Raw genomic sequence first — 23,971 nt, forward strand, 5'->3', positions numbered from 1 at the left:
AAATGATATAAAACTACATAAAGTAGTATTATTAACTGACAAGTATTACAAATGTTAGAATTATACATTAAAGTGCGGATTTCAAAGTTAGACTTTGAATTTTGATGTCAATTCCACTATTGCGCACACATATCTTACACAAAGTATTAAGTTTAATTACATCAGAAGTAATTGTAATTAAATTACAGAAAAACGAGAGTAATCCATTACTTTACTTTTCAAGGGAAAAGTAATTAAATTACAGTAACTAATTACTTAGTAACTAGTTACATCCAACACTGCTCCTACCCTCATGTTTCAAGGCTACCGTATTTGTCTGAACTGCCCGGTGGCAGAAACCTGTACTGCAAAATACACAAGAGGGCTCGTGATAACACTGCCAGTTCAGTGATTCATCACAATGACTCATGGACAGTGTGATAAAGAATAGATGGAACTGGGTAAAATAGCAAGCCAGCATTAAAGAGTCTCAAAGCACAGCATACGTATATTTACAATAGAGCAACATACTTTGCAGCTGAGCCTCAGTGAGCATATTGTTTGCCATACAAATAGGATTTGCACTGCCTAAAGCTGTACACGTTCAACATAATTATTATGACTAATGTGAAATGTTCTCAAAATGGGTAGAATAATGAATTCACTCATATTTATTTTCTAGCAGAGTGGTCTGACAATGTAAATAAATAATCCATATGTTCTGTATCAACGGAATATCCCTGTGAAGTCAACCCTGCGCAGTGGTTAGGGTACACCTGGAGCTTGTTGCGTTTTGGTGGGGTTTTGACCCCACATGCAAGGTCATTCCTGTTGTTGTGTTTTTTTAATGAGGAACTCGCAATCAGTTTCCAACATCGTGTGGGAAAAACCAGGAGCACCTGCGGAGACCAAGCATCCGAAGCACAAAATATGTTGTTAGGCATGTACACAAAGCTAAAGTAACTGCACTAGCAAACCTCAATAAACTACTGAGATCTTGCATATTTTGTGAGTTATGTTTACGAAAATAGAAGGTTAGAGCAGGGTTTCCCAAACTGGGGTTCACGAGGGAATTGTAGGCGGTTGGTGAAGTACACTGTATGTCTACCAGTGCACATACAGTACAAGTTGTTTCTATTATTTTGAGAACAAATTAAAAAGCAATGTAATATTAAGAAATAACAATAGTTATGTAAAATACTAGGCTACTAATAAAAACAGATCAAAATAAATGTTTTTAAAGTTAAACATGCAAATGTAAATTATTTAGGTCAAAGAGGTTTGGCTGACCAAAACCCCTGGGTTATTAGAGCAAAGAAACAGAAAAGAATAGAGTGAACACCTCTGCAGCACTACAGCACAGCCTATTATCCGCCAAACATGTTAGGCCGACAGGAATACAGAAGACTGTTTTAAAGCACTTTACCCTTTGGGACAGGAGTAAAGATGTCTGGGATTTTCGATCCCTGAGCAGAAATGAAGCTTTTCTTCTCAATTATACCTTGTTGAATAAAAGAGGATGAATGTAATTATTTCTTAATGGAAATGCAATGATAATGCAACAGACATGAAAAGGGCCTCATCTTTTACCAAGGCTATTTGGACCTCTCACCGGGGGAAAATATAAATTAGCACTGCTCACGGGCAACAGGGTCATCTTTTGGGCAAACAGTAAATGATCTGCAACTTGTTTGGGCTCTTCAGTGATAAAAGCAGACCTCATCATCTATATCATGCAGCACTACAAGGACAACTACTGTATAAATTAGCTGTGCCTCCGGAGGCAATGAAAACAAGCCTATTCATCACGGTTAAAATGGTTCGAGATCCAATATGGTGCTCATCTCCGATTATTTCTTTCGCTGTCGCTCTCCATCTCTTTCTCTGTTGGAGTGCCATTGGTTATAAGCCCAGACTAGGTCAAGTCTAAAGTATTTTATGGCAGTAAATTGTCCTGTATTGTGAAGGCTGTGTTCCAGTCCTCTGCCTCAAGAATCCAATAATGATGTCACTTAACAGCATCCTTAGAGGCTAAGTGCCCTACATACAAGCCAGGAAGTACTGTAAGCAGAGAGGGGGTTAGCACACAGGTCAGGTGCCACTCAACACCTGAACACACAAACACTGAAGGACAGGAAACTGTGACAATGGATGACTGGGGCGGTGTTTAACACGTTGACTTAGAATGGTGGTATAGGTAAAAGTGAATGCCTCTCGCTGCATGTGCTCAACATGCATTCTTGTCGGTTTTTGTGGTTATCAACCTCAGGACTCAAAGGGGCAATGTGGTTGCAATCATAACAATTGAACGTGTCATCATTCAGCTTGCAAGTGTTTTTTGGCAAGTTGCTATAAATTAAATATATATATTAAAATTAGGGCTGTCAAACGATTAATCGTGATTAATCGCATCCAGAATAAAAGTTTGCGTTTACATAATATATGTCTGTGTACTGTGCATATTCATTTTGTATTTATAAACACATACATGCATATATATAAGAACAATAAAACAAATTGTTTATGTATAATTTCAATTATTTGTAAGTATAAATAAATACATCTAAATATTTCCTAAATATATATACATGTATGCGTCTGTGTTTATTTATACAAAATTAATATGCATAGTACACAGACATATATTGTGTAAACAACTTTTATTCTGGGTTTGTAAAACTTTGTAAAATACTTTACCAACATGTTGCAATCCAAAAATCTTTCTATTACAACATTTGTATATATTTCTGAATAAACAATATAACAAAAAGCTTTGTATACTACAATTGCATTTTTGTTAGTTTTCAATATTTTCAGAAGTATTTCATATGAATTATAATATACATTATATATCATTTTAATCCTCAGGTATCTCTCTGTGCCATGATGGAGTCTATAAGGCAGCAAATGGATTTATCACACTAATGAAGCATTATGGAATCTACGGTCCACAGCCGGAAACAGTCATAACTGCCTGCCCTATAAGAGCAAAGTACAGGTTTTATTCAGTACATTGTGAGAATCAATTGGTTACTGTAGATGTTGAACCTAGGAAGCTAAAGTAAAGCTATATGATAAATACACACACCCTTGGGTAAAGTCCCCACGTCGCACTGCAGCAGAAATAGACTCATACTGAACATAAAACTGCAAAGTTCTAAACAGCTTCAACATGAAGAGCTTTCCCGTGGCTCAGTGGTTAGAGCATGGCGCTAGCAACGCCAAGATCATAGGTTTGATCCCAGGGGATTGCACATAGTCAGAGACAAATGTATAGTACAATGCAACGTAAGTCGCTTTTTTTATAAAAGCGTCTGCCAAATGTAAGAGATGCTCACATTCATTCACTGATCCATTAGCAATCTGAAGCCAGTTATGCAAAACCACAGAACAGATGCTTTACAAATTTCTAATGGTCTTTCTTATCTTCTTTTTTTCTCTTTCATTTGTGTTATTTTAAATAATTTCTCAACAAAAACAACTAGCATCTTAATGCATTGTTTTCTACAGAATTAATAATATGTAAAATGAGGTTCAAAAGAATCCAGGAGTCAAAATATAATACAAATGCAATAAAAATATTCATATCAACTCATTCAGACCCCACTGCTATCTGTCTGGCATTATAGACCACTTTGCAAGATGTAAACACTGGTTCAGAAGCACTTCAGGTTTCAGTTTTTTTTATATAATATGAATATTTTTTAATCTTACATATATAATAAAATCTTAAAGATATTCGTTTAACATTTTGATTTGGTTATAAATGTTCAGTTGGTTGTATATTTTGTTCAAATGTTTCTGTAATGTTTAAAAAAACAGAGACAGGAAGAGCTTCTGGACCAGCATTGTTATGTTTCCGAAGTGGTCTATACTGTAACTAATGAGGTGTGTTACAAGTCTGTTCTCTGGAGTAGCAATACAAATTTGTGCTTATTTGTAATAATTCAGAGTGTGGTGCGTCTTCACAATCACAACAACAACAAAAAACCCTTCTGGCGAGAGAGACCTAAATCAATATCTCTCACCTCAGGGGACCTTAAGAGATGGGCTCTTTGTGCCCAGTGCTGGGGGTTGGGCAGACAAACTCTGGTCTGCAGGGCCAGTCTTTATCGATCTGATTCCTTGAAACCCCTGCTGATGTAGACAGAGAGGGTGAGCAGGAGTCATATAAGGTTTGCTTTCTACTGTGTCCCTCTGTCTTTTCCTTGCTTGTTTTGCTCAGTCAAGGAAAGCAAGATTTATGAGTCCATATGGACGACCCAGAAGCGCTCCGTGCCCTTTTGTGAATATTCAAATGAGGCCTGACACTTGCAGGAGTAAGACCTGGACATCAGAGTTCAGACATATTTTGTCAGACCATACTTAAATCTGCCGTCCAATTAATTTGTGAAAGCCCTACTCAAAAACAGAGATCTAGACCTCTTTAAAGAAGTTCAGTTACGACGGTAAAAATTGGAATGCAGATTTAAGATTTAATAGACTTCTATGGGGGAGAATTATTCCTCTAATCTGTGGAATAATAGCTTGTTCTTTTGACAGAAGCTGGTGTTTATTGCAAGTAAAATCAGACAGAAAAAAAGTGACCTATTAGTCAGATATGGTGACCCATACCCGAAATGTGACCTCTGCTTTTAACCCATCCAGAGAGTAGTGAACACACGCACAGCAAGTCGTGAACACCTGGAGCAGTGGGCAGCTATCACTGCAGCGCCCGGTAAGGTGCCTTGCTCAAGGGCACCTCAGTCGTTACCCGCCGGCCCTGGGATTCGAACCGGCAACCTTCTGGTCACGAGTCCGACTCTCTAACCATTAGGCCACGACTGCCCCTTAGGGCTTTTAGAAAGTCCCACCTGAGCGATGTGAAAGTAAACTGGAAACCAATATCCCGACTTCTGGAGAGTCCATTCTGACATAATTTACCAACCCTTGTGTTCTGATCCATCTGTGTGTTTTACACATAACACAAGTTAATAAAGGACTACAACATAAAAGTATGTTTATTCAATGCAAAAAAGTTTCACAGCTTACAGTCCCTATTTACTTTCATTATATGAAATAAATTTTCTTCTTAAAAAACATTATTTGAGTTTCTTGTAAGAACATGGAGATGTTATAGCAAGATATGCAAACACTTCAGTGACTTATTTGTGCACTGCTAACTGCTTTTTCTGATTTTCCAAATTTTTCAGCAAAATGAGGACAGTGCCACACGGGCTGCCCTCTCCAATAACTACACTTTCTCCCACAGCCCACGCATATCAGGGAGGGGTGGAGGAACCAGTCTACTTATCCCTAACGACTGGAAATTTAAACAGCTGGCACCCTCATGTGACAACATCTCATTCGAGTCACATGCTGTTACTGTAATCCACCCTGTTAAAACTCATGTTGTAGTTATCTATCGTCCCTCAGGTCAGCTTGGACATTTCTTAGAGGAGTTGGATACGCTTCTGTCATCCTTCCCCGAGGATGGTACTCCTCTGGTGGTACTTGGAGACTTCAATATCCACCTTGAAAAACCGCAGGCTGCCGACTTCAACAACCTGACTGCGGTCTACGCCATGCTCCCTCCCTCCAAACAGCTCTCTCTCTTAGATACTAACACCGCCACCGACACTCTTTGCTCCACACTTACCTCCTGCTTAGACAGCTTATGCCCCCTTACATCTAGGCCATCTCGTGCATCCCCTTCTGCCCCCTGGTTATCTGATGTTCTCCACGAGCATCGCGCCACGCTCAGGTCTGCTGAGAGAAAATCTAAAGAACACGCTGACCTCGGTCTCTATCAGTCTCTCCTCTCTTCTTTCTCTGCTGATGTCTCCTTTGCGAAAACTCAGTACTACCATGCTAAAATCAATCTCCTCCAGGCCACTGTGTTCCAACGCTGACCCACATTATCAACCCGTCTCTCACCACTGGTACATTTCCTGCAGTCTTCAAAGAAGCCCGTATTACCCCACTACTGAAGAAACCCACTCTTAATCCTGCACTGTTAGATAACTACAGACCGGTATCTCTCCCCTCTTCATTGCTAAAACTCTTGAGCGTGTTGTATGTAACCAGCTCTCCTCCTTTCTCACGCAGAACAACCTCCTGGACAGCAACCAGTCAGGTTTCAAGAGCGGTCATTCCACTGAGACTACACTGCTCTCTGTCATTGAAGCCCTGAGACTGGCAAGAGCCGCCTCGAACTCATCTGTACTCATCCTACTGGATCTATCTGCCGCCTTTGACACCGTTAACCACCACATCCTCCAGTCAACCCTCAAGGCTATGGGCGTCTCCGGAATGGTGCTACAATGGTTCAGGTCTTACCTCTCAGGTAGGTCATTTAGAGTATCCTGGAGAGGTGAGGTCTCTGAGTCCCAACATCTCGATACAGGGGTGCCTCAGGGCTCAGTGCTTGGGCCGTTGCTCTTTTCTGTATACATGACATCCCTTGGCTCTGTCATTCGGAAACATGGCTTTTCCTATCACTGCTATGCGGATGATACACAACTCCACCTGTCATTTCAGCCTGACGATACGACTGTTTCTGCATGCATTTCAGCATGCCTGAGTGACATTTCGCTCTGGATGAAGGACCATCACCTGCAGCTGAACCTTGCTAAAACAAAACTGCTTGTAATCCCGTCTGACCCTAAGATTCTCCATTCAACTGGGCTCATCAACCATCACATCTTCCAGAAAGGACAGAAACCTGGGAGTGGTGATCGATGATCAGCTAAACTTCACAGATCAGGTTGCCAGCACCACTCGGTCCTGTAGATTCATCCTCTACAATATCAGGAAAATTAGACCTTTCCTATCCGAGCATGCTACGCAGGTCCTAGAACAGACTCTTGTTCTGTCCAGACTGGACTATTGCAATGCGCTACTAGCTGGACTTCCTGCTTGCACAACAAAACCTTTACAGATGATCCAGAATGCAGCGGCAAGAGTGGTCTTCAATGAACCGAAGAGAGCACACGTCACCCCTCTCTTCATTAAGTTACATTGGCTCCCTATAGTCGCTCGCATCAAATTCAAGACTCTGCTCCTGGCCTACAAGACCACCACTGGTTTGGCACCCCCTTATCTTCATTCACTAATGCAGACTTATGTACCCGCCATATCCTTACGCTCTGCAAACGAACGACGTCTTGTGGTGCCATCCCAAAATTAAAAATTAAAAATCGCTCTCACAAACTTTCTCTGGATCGGTTCCACATTTGTGGAATGATCTCCCTGCTGCTACAAGATCAGCAGATTCTGTGGCCATCTTTAAGAATCGGCTGAAAACACATCTCTTCCGTCAGCACCTGACCGATCATTTCTGACTTCTATATCTTTTTTACTCTATCTGTATATATATATAAAAAAAACTTAGCTCTGTACACTGTAGTAGGCTTTGTAACACATGTTTTATTGCACTTATGCTTTTTGTTTTCCTAATTGCTTCCATTGTTTACCCAACTTGTAAATCTGCTAAATGACTAAATGTAAATGTAAAAGTCTTGTCACTATGTATCAAGTCATGATCAAAGCATTTCAGTGGAAACAGAACTTTAGGGCAATACTGTTCTCTACACTGTTCAAGTACATACTAACACAATAAGTTTTCTCCATTTGAGTAAAACACTAGTAGTCTATTTCCTACAGTCCATGTCATGAGGGACTAAAACATTTAAAGATCTATTTACTGTTTAACACAGCTTTATAGTGAATCATTTTTACTCTTTATTGTTTTTATATGGTGAAAAACTGAAGATAGTTCCCAAAAATGAAAAATCATTTACTCACCTCTTGTCATTTCAAACCTGTGTGACTTTCTTTCTTCTGCAGAACACAAAAGAAGATATTTTAAAGAATGTTAGTAAGGGAACAGCGTCGGCACCCATTCACTTTTTTACTGTATGGTTTTGTGTCCATACAGTAGAACTGAATGGGTGCCAGGGCTGTTTAGTTACCAACTTTCTTCAAAATATCTTCTTTTTTTGTTCTGCGAAAGAAAGAAAGTCATACAAGTTTAAATGATGATCGAATTTACTGCAGCTACAGAGTATGAGCAATGAGTACTAATAGCTATTCTTACTGTGAATGGAAAACCCTGTCCAACACCAAACACAAAAAAATCTGATTTGCAAGTAAATTCATGGACAACTCTCAAATGAATTGAGTTGCCAGGCATATGGGGCGGTGGGGTTTTTACATTCCACTTAATATTCATCAAAATAAAGAACTAGACAGAGATATGGAAGGTTTTTTCCGTCATGGGGAAATATCACCTCCAGGCAGCAGTTGTGCCCTTCACAAGAATATCAGCCACAGACAGACTGAATTATAAACAGCACAGCTGATTTGAACAGACAGAGAGATATAGATATCTGAAAGGCAAGGAGAAACACAGATGTGCATTATTGATCGTGATAAATAGCCTACGCAGACAAATCTGCAGTTGAACATGTCTGCACTGCGCTCATAGTTTTTCCAAATAACCATAAAGATTCCATTCTATACATAGTGAAATATAAAAAAATAAAATAGGTTTAACGTATTGCAAACAACTTAAAGTTATACTTACTACAGATTTTCCAAGTCAATGATTATTAAAAAAAGACGTAAGGTCATCATAAACAACAAAAATTATTTGCTTTATTAAGACAATCAAACAGGTCAGATTATACAGATCTTGTTATAAACAAAACATAATTACTGACAAACACAACCGTATGACAGTAACTCACTGCCAGCACCGTCAGTAAATAACTATGTTTGGGATAAGCATTCACACTCATCGTAACGCAACACAAAGAGCCATTAGTCAGAGTCTTTTACTTTCTAGTGTGCTTTACTTTCAGTGGAAATTAGGGGTCCGTAGGGAAACATACAATAATACTCGTACCTAGTTATAAAAATAACTAAGACACACTCCTTGAAATGGGACAAATGCTGGTTTAAAACAACAAAGCAAGCATCTGTGTTTGAGTTTAATAGGGTGTGTTCGGGCTCCCTAACAATGTAGAGCTCATCATGCAACTTTACTCGCCCCCCAACCTCTGCAGTACAAGTTTATTTATAAGAAACATACATGTTGACTTCTAGACTGCAGTTGGTCATGTACAACAACACACTTACACAATTATGAAGTTATGAGCAACCCGCCACACTTTAAGATTTAGCTTCCAAATCTGAATTTTGAATCTAAAGTAACCATTCTGGTTCAACCATTCAAACTGCTTTCCTGTGGCTCAGTGGTTAGAGCATGGCGGTAGCAATGCCAAGGTCGTGGGTTCGATCATGCACATACTTACAAACAAATGTAAGTCGTCTGCTAAATGCATAAATGCAAACCATTCACCCACAGAAATGCAATAACATGTTTAAAGCCCCCCCTCTTAAAAAGTCAGAGAGTATTTTAAATTATTTTAACAGTAGCCAATAATAAATTCAGATTCTTGGGTGGTACTGCAGCATGGTAAATGATATTGACAATGTAGTAGTACTGCAAGAGGCCAAAATTCTCTTGTCAAAATTGATAGGGCCAAAACAGGCGTTATCTGCGTAACTAAGACAGTATTAATGTAACGATATTTGGCACTGATACAGTATCTCTACAGAGCAATGAAACACATGCACATCTATCTTAAGATACTTCAGACTATCATCACTGTTTACCTCTTGCAGTTGCTCTAGCTCCTGTTTCAAAGCCTCCTGCTCGGACTCGAGCTCCGCGTATTGCTGTTTGAGTGTCTGGTTCTCCTCCAGCACCACCAGACCGCATTCCGCAGCCCGGATCTTCTCCCGGTTGGCTTCGGCAAGCTCCCGGGTCAGCCTCTCCACCTCGGCCCGGTACTGATCCACCGACTCCCCGCATCCTGCGCCGGCAGCCATCGCTTTCAATCTTTAGGAGCTCAGTCCCGACACTTTTGCTTACTCCGAGAGAGAGAGAGAGAGAGAGAGAGAGAGAGAGAGAGAGAGAGAGAGAGAGAGAGAGAGAGAGGGAGAGAGAGAGAGAGAGAGAGAGAGAGAGAGAGAGAGAGAGAGAGAGAGAGAGAGAGAGAGATGCGCCCGCGGGATGCAGGTGGATGCTGCAGTCAGTCCCGACGCGCCTCCTGTTTGCTCAGGTTTAAAATATGTTCATACTTCGGGCTGTATGCGATTCCTTCCTTGTTTTAATGTGATGTGCTCTATTGCACCATTGCCCCGTTTAACAAGGGCAGATTTAATCAAACCTGATTCGGAACGGCGCCATCAACCTCCACCACAGGAGTGCAAAGCGAGCAGAAGTTGAGTCTGTCTGTCAGCCAGTGACGTCACGCACCAGCACCGCCCCTCCTATTTACTCAGTTTAACACACGCACGCACGCACACAGACAAAACCTATAAACAGAAATCATCATCCATCGTTGTAATAAACTGTATCGCCACCTGATTTCCTGTCAAATACTAAAATAAATGCAAATACGTAGAATAACATGTAACAGGCTCAATTTAATTAAATTAACATCTTAGTGCAGTATAAAAAGATTTATGAAACGACTTACAAGAAGACAAATTTCCTTCAGATTCCTGAAGGACAACATAGCTACATAATAGACTCACAGTCATGGTAATAGAGCTGTGCAGAAAATGCATGCTTAAAGTGATAGTTCCCCATAAATGAAAATTCTGAATCATTTACACACCCTCTTGTCGTTTTAAACCTTTCTTCCGCAGAACACAAAAGAAGATATTTTGAAGAAAGTTGGTAACTGAACAGCACTGGCCCCCATTCACTTCTATTGTATGGACACAAAACCAATGCAAGTGAATGGGGGCCAGTTAACAACATTCTTCAAAATGTCTTCTCTTGTGTTGTGCGGAAGAAAGTAAGCCATACAGGTTAGAAATTACAAGAGGGTGAGTAAATGATGACAGAATCTTTAATTTTGGGTGAACTATTACTTTAATGCTTGTTTCTGCCACAGCCACTGTTTCTGTGTATCTATTGCAATCGCTGACCCTTGGCAAGAAAACTGATAATACATCATCCATTTAGACTCTCCCTCACTTCAACTAAATGAAACATTCCTTGTAAACAAACACACACAAAGCAGTGTGCATGGGAATGAGACCGAATGATCTGTAGACATTATGGGAAGGATGCGGAAAATAAGCCACTAAACTCATGACACACTGTACAGAATCGTTTTTGACAGTATGAATCTGCACGTGATTTCATTTTCCAAGACACTCTGTGACACAACCCTCTCCATTATATATCATTAAGTGCTGCAACAATTCACACTAATTTGATTGGCCTTCAAACATAAGTCTCCATAAGTTTGCACAATCAAACAGGGGGAAAGGTCAGATGCTACAAGTACGATGTGAACAACTTCCTTGAGGTGTCTCACGCCACAATCATTAACTATAGGAGAGGTCGGTCAACACACAGCAGGATTCACATCTGTGGAATGTCCATTAAGGTAGGTACATGGCATGCTTTCATATCTTATTAAGGAACATTGAAATATTTTCAGAGATATGCCACAGAGAGATTTGTAGGCCGCCGGGCATCCTGCTGGGCTGAAGTGATGAAAGAATGATTATGTTTGCCATTTTAGTGTCTCCAAAATGCTAAACATGTGATCAGTAGCCTAGTATTTTTGAATCTCTGGCTTGGCAGTGCATCCTTTTAGCATACTAAAGAAATGATGCGCAGGGGATTGGGGTCACAGTTTTAACCTCTTAGGTTTTTTATTTTGAAAGTCTGTAAATTTCTGTAGGCCTTTAAGCATGTTCATTAAAGCTGCGGATACAAATGAGCCATTGAACATTTTTTGCATGATTGCCCAGAGAAAATTGTGTTCATGTAACAAGTTGACAGACAGCATGTTGTGAATTAGCTGGCATAATAGGAAACTAGATTAAAATACAATTTAAAAATGAAACGATCATACAATGAAAAAAAACTAAAACAGCATAGTTTTGTATAACAAAAGTTCTAAATGTATACATCAATCACAAAACAAGTTGTCTCAAGAAATTCCTAACCTAAAATAAATGAAAAATTGTCCTGAAAACAAAGTTCAACCTTATTGCTGCCATTGTAGTTTTTCTTTCAAACCTATTAGATTAATACAGTCAACAGTTTTTCAAAAGTACCTCCACAATTCCACACAGGGACCATTTTAAAGAGATAATCCACCTAAAAATGAAAATCCTTTCATCATCTACTCCAAATATGGCTTTCTTCTGCAGAACACAAAAGAAGATATTTTGAAGGTGATCAAACCATTTGGGGGCCCACCAACTTTCATTGATGAACACAAAACCCCTGATGCATCTTCTTCCATACCTTTAAGGTCCTATATGTGTAAAAAAAAAGCATGACGATTAATATCACAGGCAAATGCCCTGGTGCACATGCACACATTAGTTTGTGTATTCCTATAATCCAGAAGGAGCTCAGCTCTGCCAGCACGTGGCTCTGATCAGCTGCCTGTTAGTTGTGGTGAAATGAAGTTCACATGAGCAGCTGATTGGTTCCATTGCCTTCACAATCATCAGCAGCCACTGACCCGTCTCGTGCCTCTCTCTTATCCCCTCCTTTCCTCTCCACATCTTTTCTTTTAATACTGTCCTTAACTAGCCCTTCTCTCTCGATCTTTATCTCTATCTGGTAAATTTCGTTGTTAGGATTCCCATTGAGAATTCTACATAACCTCCTGAGCCCACGCCACGCTCATGGCTCCAGAGAAAGACGGCAACGGTCTGGACAACTTTGCGTTTACTGTGAGTATCTTGCGTTATGAAAAAGCTCATTAGATTTACAGAAATGACTAAATTGTACTTACGATGAGTCTGGGAACTAAATTACCAGATTAAATATTTTGTAATTCTTTATTATTATAGGTGTGTATTGGGTTTTGTTTTTGTAACATCACTCTTTCTAGTTGTTATGTCAGTGAGCGGTTATAAGATCCTTAAACACAGTGATAAAAATCTATTTTATGTGATAATTCTTCCTTATCAACCACACTGTAACCGAAGATTGACCTAAGGGTTAATGTTTTGTTTTGGTCATGCTTATTGCTCCACATTCTAGTGACTAAAGCACTTTGTTTGTGTGTGTGTTGCCATTGCTATTCTATGCAAGATTTGGGATGTACTCTTTATATAGAAGAATTGTGTTTTCAATTCTAATACAAGAATTGTTGCAATGCAAGGTTTTTAGTTAGTGTGGTTTAGAAAGATCTGCATATAAACATTCAAGGTATATGTCCTTATTCAGATAGATAGAGCTAGTAGATGTGTGTGTTTGTGTGTCTGTGTTTCGAGAACCTTACATTCAAGCAGGCCTACTCATCTTTAAGCACTCCTTACAGAATCTGTAAAATTTGTATATTTTCTTAAGAAAAAAAGATAATCCGAAGCAATTCTAAAAGTACCAAATGAAACTGTGCCGTTACTATGGAGCTATGTGTATCGGAACCCCAAACAACCTCGCATAGTAAGGTTCAATCTGTCACATTAAATAATATTTTTGACTCTGCTTTATTGCTTTTAGGTTGAAGGTGTCGATCGCTTCTGCAAGTTGCCGGAAAAAGATAACGATACGCTTTCAGAGGACGGAGAAAGAAATAAACTGGCATACTGTGTCACGGATATTCCACCATGGTACCTCTGCATTATTTTGGGGATTCAGGTGAGTACTATGTATGGACGGTTTCATCAAATGCATGTCAATGATGAAGTTAACTTCCAGTCTGTGTTTGGTTATAATATAACAATTTATTTGATATTTAATTTATATTAATTTATATTAAATTAAAACTGCTCAACAGTTATTGATTCTTTGTGGAGGTCTACCGGAAGTTAAAATTGGGCCACATAACATTTGTTTATGTTGTACAGTAGGCTCCTCAAAACTACTCTTAACAACACACACCTCCTCTCTCTCCAACAGCATTGTCTTACAGCTTTTGGTGGCATTATTGCCATTCCTCTGATCCTGTCTCAGGGCTTGTGTCTACAGCATGATGGTCTCACGCAAAGTCACCTCATCAGCACCATCTTCTTCGTGTCAGGCCTGTGCACCTTACTGCAGGTCACTTTTGGAGTGAGGTACGGCTCCTTAACTCGGTCTTGGCAAAATGTTCTTCATTGGAAACCTAATGAACAGCACAAGAAAATAGCAAAACCATGAGAAAATTATAAAGCCAAGTACTGGTGTCTATACAATAGAAGTAAATGGGTACCGCTGTGGTCGGTTTACCATCACTTTAAGATTCACCGAAAAAATGGGCCCATTTATAAACAATAGCAGCCATAAAATATATTCTTTATCAATTTAAAATGTAGGACTTTTAAAGAAGAAATTAACGACTAAAAGTTTTTTGTTCTTATATAAAAAAATAGGCAGAAGTGGCCATCTCCTATTCAGCAATATAATTCAAACTTTCAAACCAAGGGTTCATTGACCTAGAAAAGTGTGAGCAGTGTCGCCTAAGCAATCTTATAAGCCTCTGGGTGTTTTAGGCTAAATCTCTATTGTATTCTTCTGCTGGAGCTGATTCTGGACCTGAAAAAGAACGTTTTCTTACGCTAACTCGACAAACCTACTTGGTCCTCAGGAGCATTACGGGTAACATACTTGTATTTTAATAAAACATGACAAATATGAAACAGAAATGTATTTCAGAAGCAGCTAGAAACCTTAATAAGATTAAGAATTTTCCATTTTATTAGCTTAAAGGTTGATCACATTTAAAATCCACATTCCTTAAGCCTCTTCTTAGCCGTGTAGCTCCCTTTTTTTGTAAAGCTGTACGATTGTTTAAATTCAGCTATTGTACAATTGAACAAAACGATAATAATTCCTCTGAGTAACCGACTAAAATAAGAGGTTGGAAAAATCCAGCGTGTCCAGACATTCATTTTACAGTAAAGGTATTACATGCTCTTTCACAAGATTTTAATCAGGCTGTATGACTTTAAATCTTATCTACAGCCATATTCATTCAATCACTTTGGCAACCTTGCTTCAGGGTAGGTTACATGAGTACATTTAAAGGTGTAGTGAACTGGCCGTTTTTACTGTTTTATACTATTGTCTGATGTCTACTTATGACGTTCACATGGTTTTTACATTCGAAAACATCAAAATCAACAAGTAATAGGCTATTTTCTACCCTGGTTTTGAGGCCGGCTGGAGAAACGCTCGGTTTTTAAGGACGGGCCTCATAGAAGACTTGGAAGTAAACGGCCACTGCTATGATTGGAAAGCAGCTTGCGTAGTTGACTTAGTTGGAGCCTTCTGTGAATTTGGTTAGACACGTAACGTGATTTTTCTCAAATTTACAGACGACTAAGGACTTAGTTTGTATAGCCTATAGTTGTATGGTGTTTAGTGATATATGACCGTACATGTCAGCATTTAAGACCCACGAACCGGACAGAAGATCACCGCGATCGCGGGTCTCAAATGTCATAGTTTTCATGATAAATAAACAAATGGTAGACTCCCGGCCAAAATGACAGTGTTGGCAGATATGGATATGACCTAGCACCAGCAAATAATATTAAAACACTTCAAAACAGCCTCCATTATTCGCAAACGGTGAATAAAACCTTGAAAAATTATACAGGTGCTGGTCATATAATTAGAATATCATCAAAAAGTTGATGTATTTCACTAATTCCATTCAAAAAGTGAAACTTGTATATTATATTCATTCATTACACACAGACTGATATATTTCAAATGTTTATTTCTTTTAATTTGATGATTATAACTGACAACTAATGAAAATCCCAAATTCAGTATCTCAGAAAATTAGAATATTACTTAAGACCAATACAAAGAAAGGATTTTTAGAAATCTTGGCCAACTGAAAAGTATGAACATGAAAAGTATGAGCATGTACAGCACTCAATACTTAGTTGGGGCTCCTTTTGCCTGAATTACTGCAGCAATGCGGCGTGGCATGGAGTCGATCAGTCTGTGGCACTGCTCAGGTGTTATGAGAGGCCAGGTTGCTCTGATAGTGGCCTTCAGCTCTTCTGCATTGTTGGGTCTGGCATATCGCATCTTCCTCTTCACAATACCCCATAGATTTTCTATGGGGTTAAGGTCAGGCGAGTTTGCTGGCCAATTAAGAACAGGGATACCATGGTCCTTAAACCAGGTACTGGTAGCTTTGGCACTGTGTGCAGGTGCCAAGTCCTGTTGGAAAATGAAATCTGCATCTCCATAAAGTTGGTCAGCAGCAGGAAGCATCAGAAGCGTCTCGCCTGGGCTAAAGACAAAAAGGACTGGACTGCTGCTGAGTGGTCCAAAGTTATGTTCTCTGATGAAAGTAAATTTTGCATTTCCTTTGGAAATCAGGGTCCCAGAGTCTGGAGGAAGAGAGGAGAGGCACAGAATCCACGTTGCTTGAGGTCCAGTGTAAAGTTTCCACAGTCAGTGATGGTTTGGGGTGCCATGTCATCTGCTGGTGTTGGTCCACTGTGTTTTCTGAGGTCCAAGGTCAACGCAGCCGTATACCAGGAAGTTTTAGAGCACTTCATGCTTCCTGCTGCTGACCAACTTTATGGAGATGCAGATTTCATTTTCCAACAGGACTTGGCACCTGCACACAGTGCCAAAGCTACCAGTACCTGGTTTAAGGACCATGGTATCCCTGTTCTTAATTGGCCAGCAAACTCGCCTGACCTTAACCCCATAGAAAATCTATGGGGTATTGTGAAGAGGAAGATGCGATATGCCAGACCCAACAATGCAGAAGAGCTGAAGGCCACTATCAGAGCAACCTGGCCTCTCATAACACCTGAGCAGTGCCACAGACTGATCGACTCCATGCCACGCCGCATTGCTGCAGTAATTCAGGCAAAAGGAGCCCCAACTAAGTATTGAGTGCTGTACATGCTCATACTTTTCATGTTCATACTTTTCAGTTGGCCAAGATTTCTAAAAATCCTTTCTTTGTATTGGTCTTAAGTAATATTCTAATTTTCTGAGATACTGAATTTGGGATTTTCATTAGTTGTCAGTTATAATCATCAAATTAAAAGAAATAAACATTTGAAATATATCAGTCTGTGTGTAATGAATGAATATAATATACAAATTTCACTTTTTGAATGGAATTAGTGAAATAAATCAACTTTTTGATGATATTCTAATTATATGACCAGCACCTGCATATGAGCCCGCCAAATCACAGAGATGCAGATTACAATTATTACAAATGACTAGAGGTCCCCAGGTAATACTATCAGGGCATATCAAGCGATCTCTAACAAAGCAATAGTGACGCATAGTACAAATATGTTTTACTCACATAAGATTGCTGCGCCATTCCTATCGGATCCAATATTGACGGCACAGCACTGCTTTTTAATTTTAGTCTCTCCGCAAAGACTTGTTCAAGGAATCCGCATTGAAATGAAACGAACAAACACTGAATGTTTTCCCCACGTGAGCTGGAACGTCTTTAAAAATGAACTTCAACCACACATTCCTACTGTCGGAATCCTAAAGAAGGTTATGCAGCGACTGTGTTCTTCCACAACCAGGCACTGCACAATATTTTGCGATCTTTAACGGCATGATGCTTACACTCGCTCTATCTGGTTCCGTGCAGCTTGTGTTCAGTACTGTCATGCGCGAACCAGTGGGCAGGGCTCGAGAAGTAGTCGTTGATATTCTTCTGTGGAGGTGGTGTTCAACCTATAGATAGGTGCATTCCAGGACCTGGCGTTCGCTGGGCCTCGTGTCAATAACAGTTGTTATTTCAGCAACAAGGGCGTTTTCAGATCTGACACTTACAGGATGTTCGCTTGAATACGATTCCCTCTTACATAACAAAAGCTCGGGTTAAAATTGTGGTCCTAGTTCATTGCACCTTTAAGCCCTTTAGTCAGAAATCATAGAGTTTGGAAATTATTTGAAAAACTGTACAGTAATTTGTTTGTTGGCATTAAGTTCTGTACTTTCTTGACGATAGCTGCGACGGAAGTAAACACATCACTAAGTTTCATAAGCATCATAAGTTGTGTGTAATATTTCTTCTATTTTTATATTACAAGGTTACCCATTCTCCAGGGTGGGACATTTACTCTTCTTTCACCCTGCATGGCTTTGCTTTCAATGCCCGAGTGGAGCTGCCCGGCCTGGACACAGAATTCCAGTTTGGTCAATGTCTCCTCACCTGAATTCATTCAAGTTTGGCGGAGTCGCATACAGGTGGTGAGTATCACAACAGCCTGGTTGAATCAGACATCCTAAGAAGCTTCCTTGTAAAGCCATGATAAAACTCCCGTTCCTGTTTTATTTTCTGCACAGCTTCAGGGATCGATCATGGTTGGATCTTTGTTTCAGGTGCTGGTGGGATTCACCGGTCTTATTGGCCTCTTCATGCGTTTCATTGGTCCCTTGACCATCGCACCAACCATTTCGCTGATCGGCCTATCGCTGTTCGACTCTGCTGGCGTGAACGCAGGACACCACTGGGGCATCTCTGCTATGTGTGTAGTAGTATAACTCCATCTGTGTGTCATGGCAACACAGAAGAGCTGATTTCCAATGTAACGTCTTGTGCTGTTTACCAATGTTCACGTTGAACTCTGACCTGTAACAGAACAAAAACAGAAAAAAGAAGAGAGTTTGAAACTCGTATGTTTCTCATATTCATGTTGGTATAGGTCTGAGATGTTGGAGGCTAAGCTCTCGTAAGCTTTTTATACACAAAAATGTAGACGCCCAACCATAACACCCATCTATCTGTCATCTGCAGGACAACAAGTTTAATTGTGATCTTCTCTCAGTACCTCCGCCATATTGCCATACCCTTCCCGACATACAGCAAAGCCAAGAAATTTCACACCACCAAGATGTACATATTTCAGATTCTACCAGTAAGTCATTCAAATTCTGCATCTGAATGCATCACAAAAGTAAGTGAGTTCTTCTCAAGCAATGTGTTTTTTGTTTTTGCGTGATTCCTCAGGTCCTGTTTGGAATTACTCTGTCTTGGTTGATTTGCTACATCTTGACAATCTACAACGTCCTACCCTCTGACCCTGTCCAATATGGCTATCTAGCCCGCACTGATGTTAAAGGGGATGTTATTGGCAGGGCTCCTTGGTTCAGATTTCCTTATCCAGGTATTGCAATATTAAAGGGACCGTTCACCCAAAAATGAACATTCTGCCATTATTTACTCACCCCTATGTCATTCCATACTTTCTTCTACAGAACACAAAAGACGATATTTTGAAGAACGTTGGTAACTAAACAACACTGGTTCCCACTGATTTCCAATGTATGGACACAAAAACATTGAGACATTTCTCAAAATATCTTCTATTTTGTGTTCCGCAGGAGAAAGACAATCATACAGGTTTTGAACAACATGAGGACGAATAAATGATGAATAATACATCTGAGATAGTTGTTTGTCTATTAAAAATAATCAGCAATTTTTTTGTCCTAAAATGTACAATTAAGGTTAGATACAGTATACAATTTCCAGGTCAATGGGGTGTACCAACCGTAAGCCTGGCCGGGGTTTTTGGAATCCTGGCGGGAGTCATATCCTCAATGATTGAGTCAGTGGGTGATTATCACGCCTGTGCCAGGTTATCTGGTGCCCCACCACCCCCCAGACATGCCATCAACAGGGGCATTGGTATTGAAGGTATTGGATGTCTCCTGGCAGGTGCCTGGGGCACAGGAAACGGCACCACCTCTTACAGTGAGAATGTAGGAGCTCTGGGGATCACCAAGGTACAAGATTTCACAGCAATCACATACATTGGTCAATCAAAAATGTCAAGTCAGTTGGCTATCGCAAAACAAACCCTTTCAGGGTTATACAAGACCCCTCTGCTGCATGTAAGCGTCTTCTTTATCTTTTATGACACATTTAAATGTGATAACTTGTGTGTCATGTTTAGTATGTTAGCAGACACCTTTATCCAAAGTGACTGACAAATAAGAGAGCATTTAACATTTTGTCTAAACTGCAGGTTGGCAGTCGCATGGTGATTGTGGCCAGTGGATTTTTAATGATTATAATGGGAATGTTTGGGAAAATTGCAGCCATATTCACTACAATACCAACACCTGTCATTGGTGGGATGTTTCTGGTCATGTTTGGGGTCATTACTGCTGCCGGATGTTCAAACCTACAGGTAGATATCGTAGCCTTGTGCAAAAAGCAAAACACTCACCAAAAGAAGTACCTACAATATTAATGTGACTTCCTTTTCATTTAGTACGCCGACATGAATTCCTCACGCAACATCTTCATCTTTGGATTTTCCATGTTCACTGGACTTGTGATTCCCAACTGGATACTGAAAAACCCCACAGCCATTGCAACAGGTACATAAACTGTATGAATGATCTACGGTCAGAAAGTAGCCACATCCACTCCTAACACTGAGGTCGTGCTTGTCAACACATTTGTGATGCCTAACCCCACTGTTTTGAAAAAGTATCATTTCGAAATAGTCCGTCTAGAGCATTTTACATAGAAACAGAAAGAAAGCAGCACAGTGGTCAGCAAAAACACATTTTTTTGTAACCAGTCTTAACATTTCCCACATGCTTTAACTTCCACTAGGTGTTGTTGAACTGGACCAGGTGCTTCAAGTACTTCTCACAACAAGCATGTTTGTTGGAGGTTTTTTTGGCTTTTTTCTGGATAACACAATATCCGGTACGTTCTACACTCTCTGCATGGGTTTAAAAACCATTCCAAAAAATCACAAGTTAATAAAAAATAGCAGTACATTGATCTTAGAATGCTCTAAATGCAAAACACTGTATTCCAGGAACAAAACGCGAACGAGGCATCACCGTATGGAACAGAGTCCACCACAAAGCATCGGACAACACTGTGGAAAGCGATGATGTTTACGGGCTGCCCTTCGGTATAAGCGCCGGCCTCTCATCTTTCCCCTGGACCAAATATGTGCCCTTCTGCCCTTCACACAAACCCAGAGTGGAGGATGACACACCGTCCAGCGTGGACTCTTTGGACACCAAAACAGAGCCTAACAAAGATGATTCACACATTATAGTGGGGGTGGCATTATAATACGTGAAAGCTTGGTTTTAAATAGAAAAGGCTCTGTATTCACTGTCACCAGTGGAACACACACTCACTGAACTGAGAGGTAGCTACCATGACGTCTCATTTTGAGAACCCCTTAAAACCTTATATTTCTAATCCCACACAGGACGGTAGTGTTTTTGTATTGTATGAGACCATTTTTATCACATTTTACGCTTAATGAACACTGGATCGAGAAAGCAAAGAATTACTTTAAAGTATTATAGTGGTGTTTAAAGTAACATCTCGACAATTTGACTTATTATTTTCTGTTTTTTTTTGTTGGCTCTTTAGGGGGTGATTTAGATTGAACATGGAAGTGCCTCATTTAACATTTATCTAAATGCTTTACCATGTTATATCTGTCTTTTCAATTATTTTTAATGCCTCGTTTTAAATGGAGAGATTATGTTGATACTATATTGTATTTTGTACACACATTTAAAAGCCATAAAATTGTTCACAACTGACATTTGTCCTTTCTTTAACCTTGTTTTTACCCTTTTTATTACTACAAAAGAAAATATGAATCTTGTAATTTGTGATTAAAGTCAATACATGACAACCTACAGTACACACCTGTGGTTGTTTCATCCGCATACAATGACTTTTAGCCTGTACAGATATTGCTATTCCTACTCATCCAGTTTTGAGAAACGACTGGTCAAAAAATTCTAAGTATCCCTTCAGCTGCATGGCACTAATGTTTGAAGTCGCTTACAATTCATTTAGAACATATATCCTACAAACTGCCAGCGTTCTAGCATTCATGTTCAAAGGTATATGCTGTAAGGCCCTGCTTGTTGCTCTAGTCATATAGCGATCACATCAAACCTTCCAGTTACCAGTGAAATTTATCCACTATACGCAAAACAACCAATTTTATTCAATAGAATTTTACTATTCAATTTGACTACTTTGATCAGTTACACAGCAAACTCATGTCAATCTCAATCTCAATTTATTTATAAAGCACAATTAAAAACAATCACAGATTGACCAATGTGGTGTACAATGTTATAAGTACAAATAAAATAACAACAACACCATACAACAAGAAACATCACATGTCATAAGATGTAGCAAAAAGATACGTTTTTAACTTTACTTTAAAAGTGTATAAAGTTTGTGCAGTTCTGATAGGTAAACTGTTTCAGAGTTTAGTTGCGGCTACCGCAAAAGCGGATTTTTAGTTTGGACTTTGGAACAGTTAACAGTCTCTGGCAGATCTAATTTAAGACTTCTTCCCGGATGGTGTTCACTCAGCAGATCAGAAAGACAAGTCTTCAATTTATCACAGAATAAAAGATGCTGTTCCACACTTCAGCTATTATACTAGTGATGAAAGAAACTTGAAGAAACAGAACAATGGGCTTACAGATGCAACTACAACTGTGTGCGTGTAACTGTGTTTGTGTGACACCCATTACAAACACAAACCATGCGTTAAAGCCGCGGTGACATTGTGCATTGAGCACGCAACTATTGGTCGTATGCAGCTGCAAATATGGGCGGGGAGCAGGACATGAGGAAATCAGTTCAAGAATGGAGGAGGGTCACGCCCTGAGGAGAGAAAAGTGTATATGTGTGTGTGCGTACCTACCTACCTACGCATGCACGCACAGGTTTGTTTGAGTATAATAGTGAGGACATTACATAGACTTCCATTGATTTTATATCAGGCTTATGATATATTCTATCCCCTATCCCTAACCCTAATAATCACAGAAACATGTGCACTCTATTACATTTAAAGAAAAACACTATTTGAGCGAATTATAAGCCTTTTTATTTAGTGAGGACCAGTAAAATGTCCTCACAAGTGGGTTCACACGTATTTCACTGTGGTACTGAGGACATTTGGCCCTCACAAATATAGCTAAACCAGCACGCACGCACACAGCAGGAAGCATCAGAAGCGTCTCGCCTGGGCTAAAGACAAAAAGGACTGGACTGCTGCTGAGTGGTCCACAGTTATGTTCTCTGATGAAAGTAAATTTCGCATTTCATTTGTAAATCAGGGTCCCAGAGTCTGGAGGAAGAGAGGAAAGACACAGAATCCACGTTGCTTGAGGTCCAGTGTAAAGTTTCCACAGTCAGTGATGGTTTGGGGTGCCATGTCATCTGCTGGTGTTGGTCCACTGTGTTTTATGAGGTCCAAGGTCAACGCAGCGGTATACCAGGACGTTTTAGAGCACTTCATGCTTCCTGCTGCTGACCAACTTTATGGAGATGCAGATTTCAATTTCCAACAGGACTTGGCACCTGCACACAGTGACAAAGCTACCAGTACCTGGTTTAAGGACCATGGTATCCCTGTTCTTAATTGGCCAGCAAACTCGCCTGACCTTAACCCCATAGAAAATCTATGGGGTATTGTGAAGAGGAAGATGCGATATGCCAGACCCAACAATGCAGAAGAGCTGAAGGCCACTATCAGAGCAACCTGGCCTCTCATAACACCTGAGCAGTGCCACAGACTGATCCACTCCATGCCACGCCGCATTGCTGCAGTAATTCAGGCAAAAGGAGCCCCAACTAAGTATTGAGTGCTGTACATGCTCATACTTTTCATGTTCATACTTTTCAGTTGGCCAAGATTTCTAAAAATCCTTTCTTTGTATTGGTCTTAAGTAATATTCTAATTTTCTGAGATACTGAATTTGGGATTTTCATTAGTTGTCAGTTATAATCATCAAATTAAAAGAAATAAACATTTGAAATATATCAGTCTGTGTGTAATGAATGAATATAATATACAAGTTTCACTTTTTGAATGGAATTAGTGAAATAAATCAACTTTTTGATGATATTCTAATTATATGACCAGCACCTGTAGCCCAATTGGCACTAAGGGGCCTAAAGTGTGCCAAGAAAACATCCCCCACACCATTACACCA

General features: G+C 39.8%; 2 protein-coding genes across 7 annotated transcripts in view; one reads left to right on the forward strand and one right to left on the reverse strand.

The window, feature by feature from the left end:
• bicd1a (bicaudal D homolog 1a) overlaps window positions 1-10,249 on the reverse strand; it is a 31,552-nt gene extending 21,303 nt beyond the window's left edge. For 3 of the 5 annotated variants that reach the window (XM_057348167.1, XM_057348170.1, XM_057348169.1), the window contains exon 1: window positions 9,640-10,247. In XM_057348167.1, coding sequence (XP_057204150.1) covers window positions 9,640-9,855 — 216 coding nt within the window. In that variant the 5' untranslated portion in view covers window positions 9,856-10,247. Of the gene's footprint in view, window positions 1-9,639 lie in introns of all 5 variants that reach the window. The other 2 variants (XM_057348168.1, XM_057348166.1) reach the window with 2 other exon arrangements.
• Window positions 10,250-12,517: 2,268 nt separating this feature from the next.
• On the forward strand, window positions 12,518-21,535 carry slc23a4 (solute carrier family 23 member 4). Of its 2 annotated transcripts, none has more exons than XM_057348192.1 (12): window positions 12,518-12,741; window positions 13,517-13,654; window positions 13,916-14,073; window positions 18,040-18,199; window positions 18,296-18,477; window positions 18,747-18,867; window positions 18,960-19,116; window positions 19,485-19,738; window positions 19,981-20,145; window positions 20,230-20,338; window positions 20,580-20,675; window positions 20,791-21,535. In XM_057348192.1, exons 1-12 carry the CDS (start codon window positions 12,694-12,696, stop codon window positions 21,054-21,056), a joined length of 1,854 nt encoding a protein of 617 aa, XP_057204175.1. In that variant the 5' UTR covers window positions 12,518-12,693; the 3' UTR covers window positions 21,057-21,535. The 2 variants fall into 2 exon arrangements, with proteins under 2 accessions (XP_057204175.1, XP_057204176.1); XM_057348193.1 differs by having other exon boundaries at window positions 18,332-18,477.
• Window positions 21,536-23,971: the final 2,436 nt, after the last annotated feature.

Source organism: Triplophysa rosa, linkage group LG12, assembly GCF_024868665.1.
Source record: "Triplophysa rosa linkage group LG12, Trosa_1v2, whole genome shotgun sequence".
Taxonomy (NCBI): Eukaryota; Metazoa; Chordata; class Actinopteri; order Cypriniformes; family Nemacheilidae; genus Triplophysa; species Triplophysa rosa.

What these genes read in the sequence shown, in the direction of transcription:
- slc23a4 (XM_057348192.1), top strand. Translation starts at nt 12,694, where the DNA reads ATGGCTCCAGAGAAAGACGGCAACGGTCTGGACAACTTTGCGTTTACT. An exon ending in CAGGTCACTTTTGGAGTGAG is followed by an intron (nt 14,074 to 18,039) that starts GTACGGCTCCTT and finishes TTATATTACAAG; the next exon opens with GTTACCCATTCTCCAGGGTG. An exon ending in CACTGGGGCATCTCTGCTAT is followed by an intron (nt 18,478 to 18,746) that starts GTGTGTAGTAGT and finishes TGTCATCTGCAG; the next exon opens with GACAACAAGTTTAATTGTGA.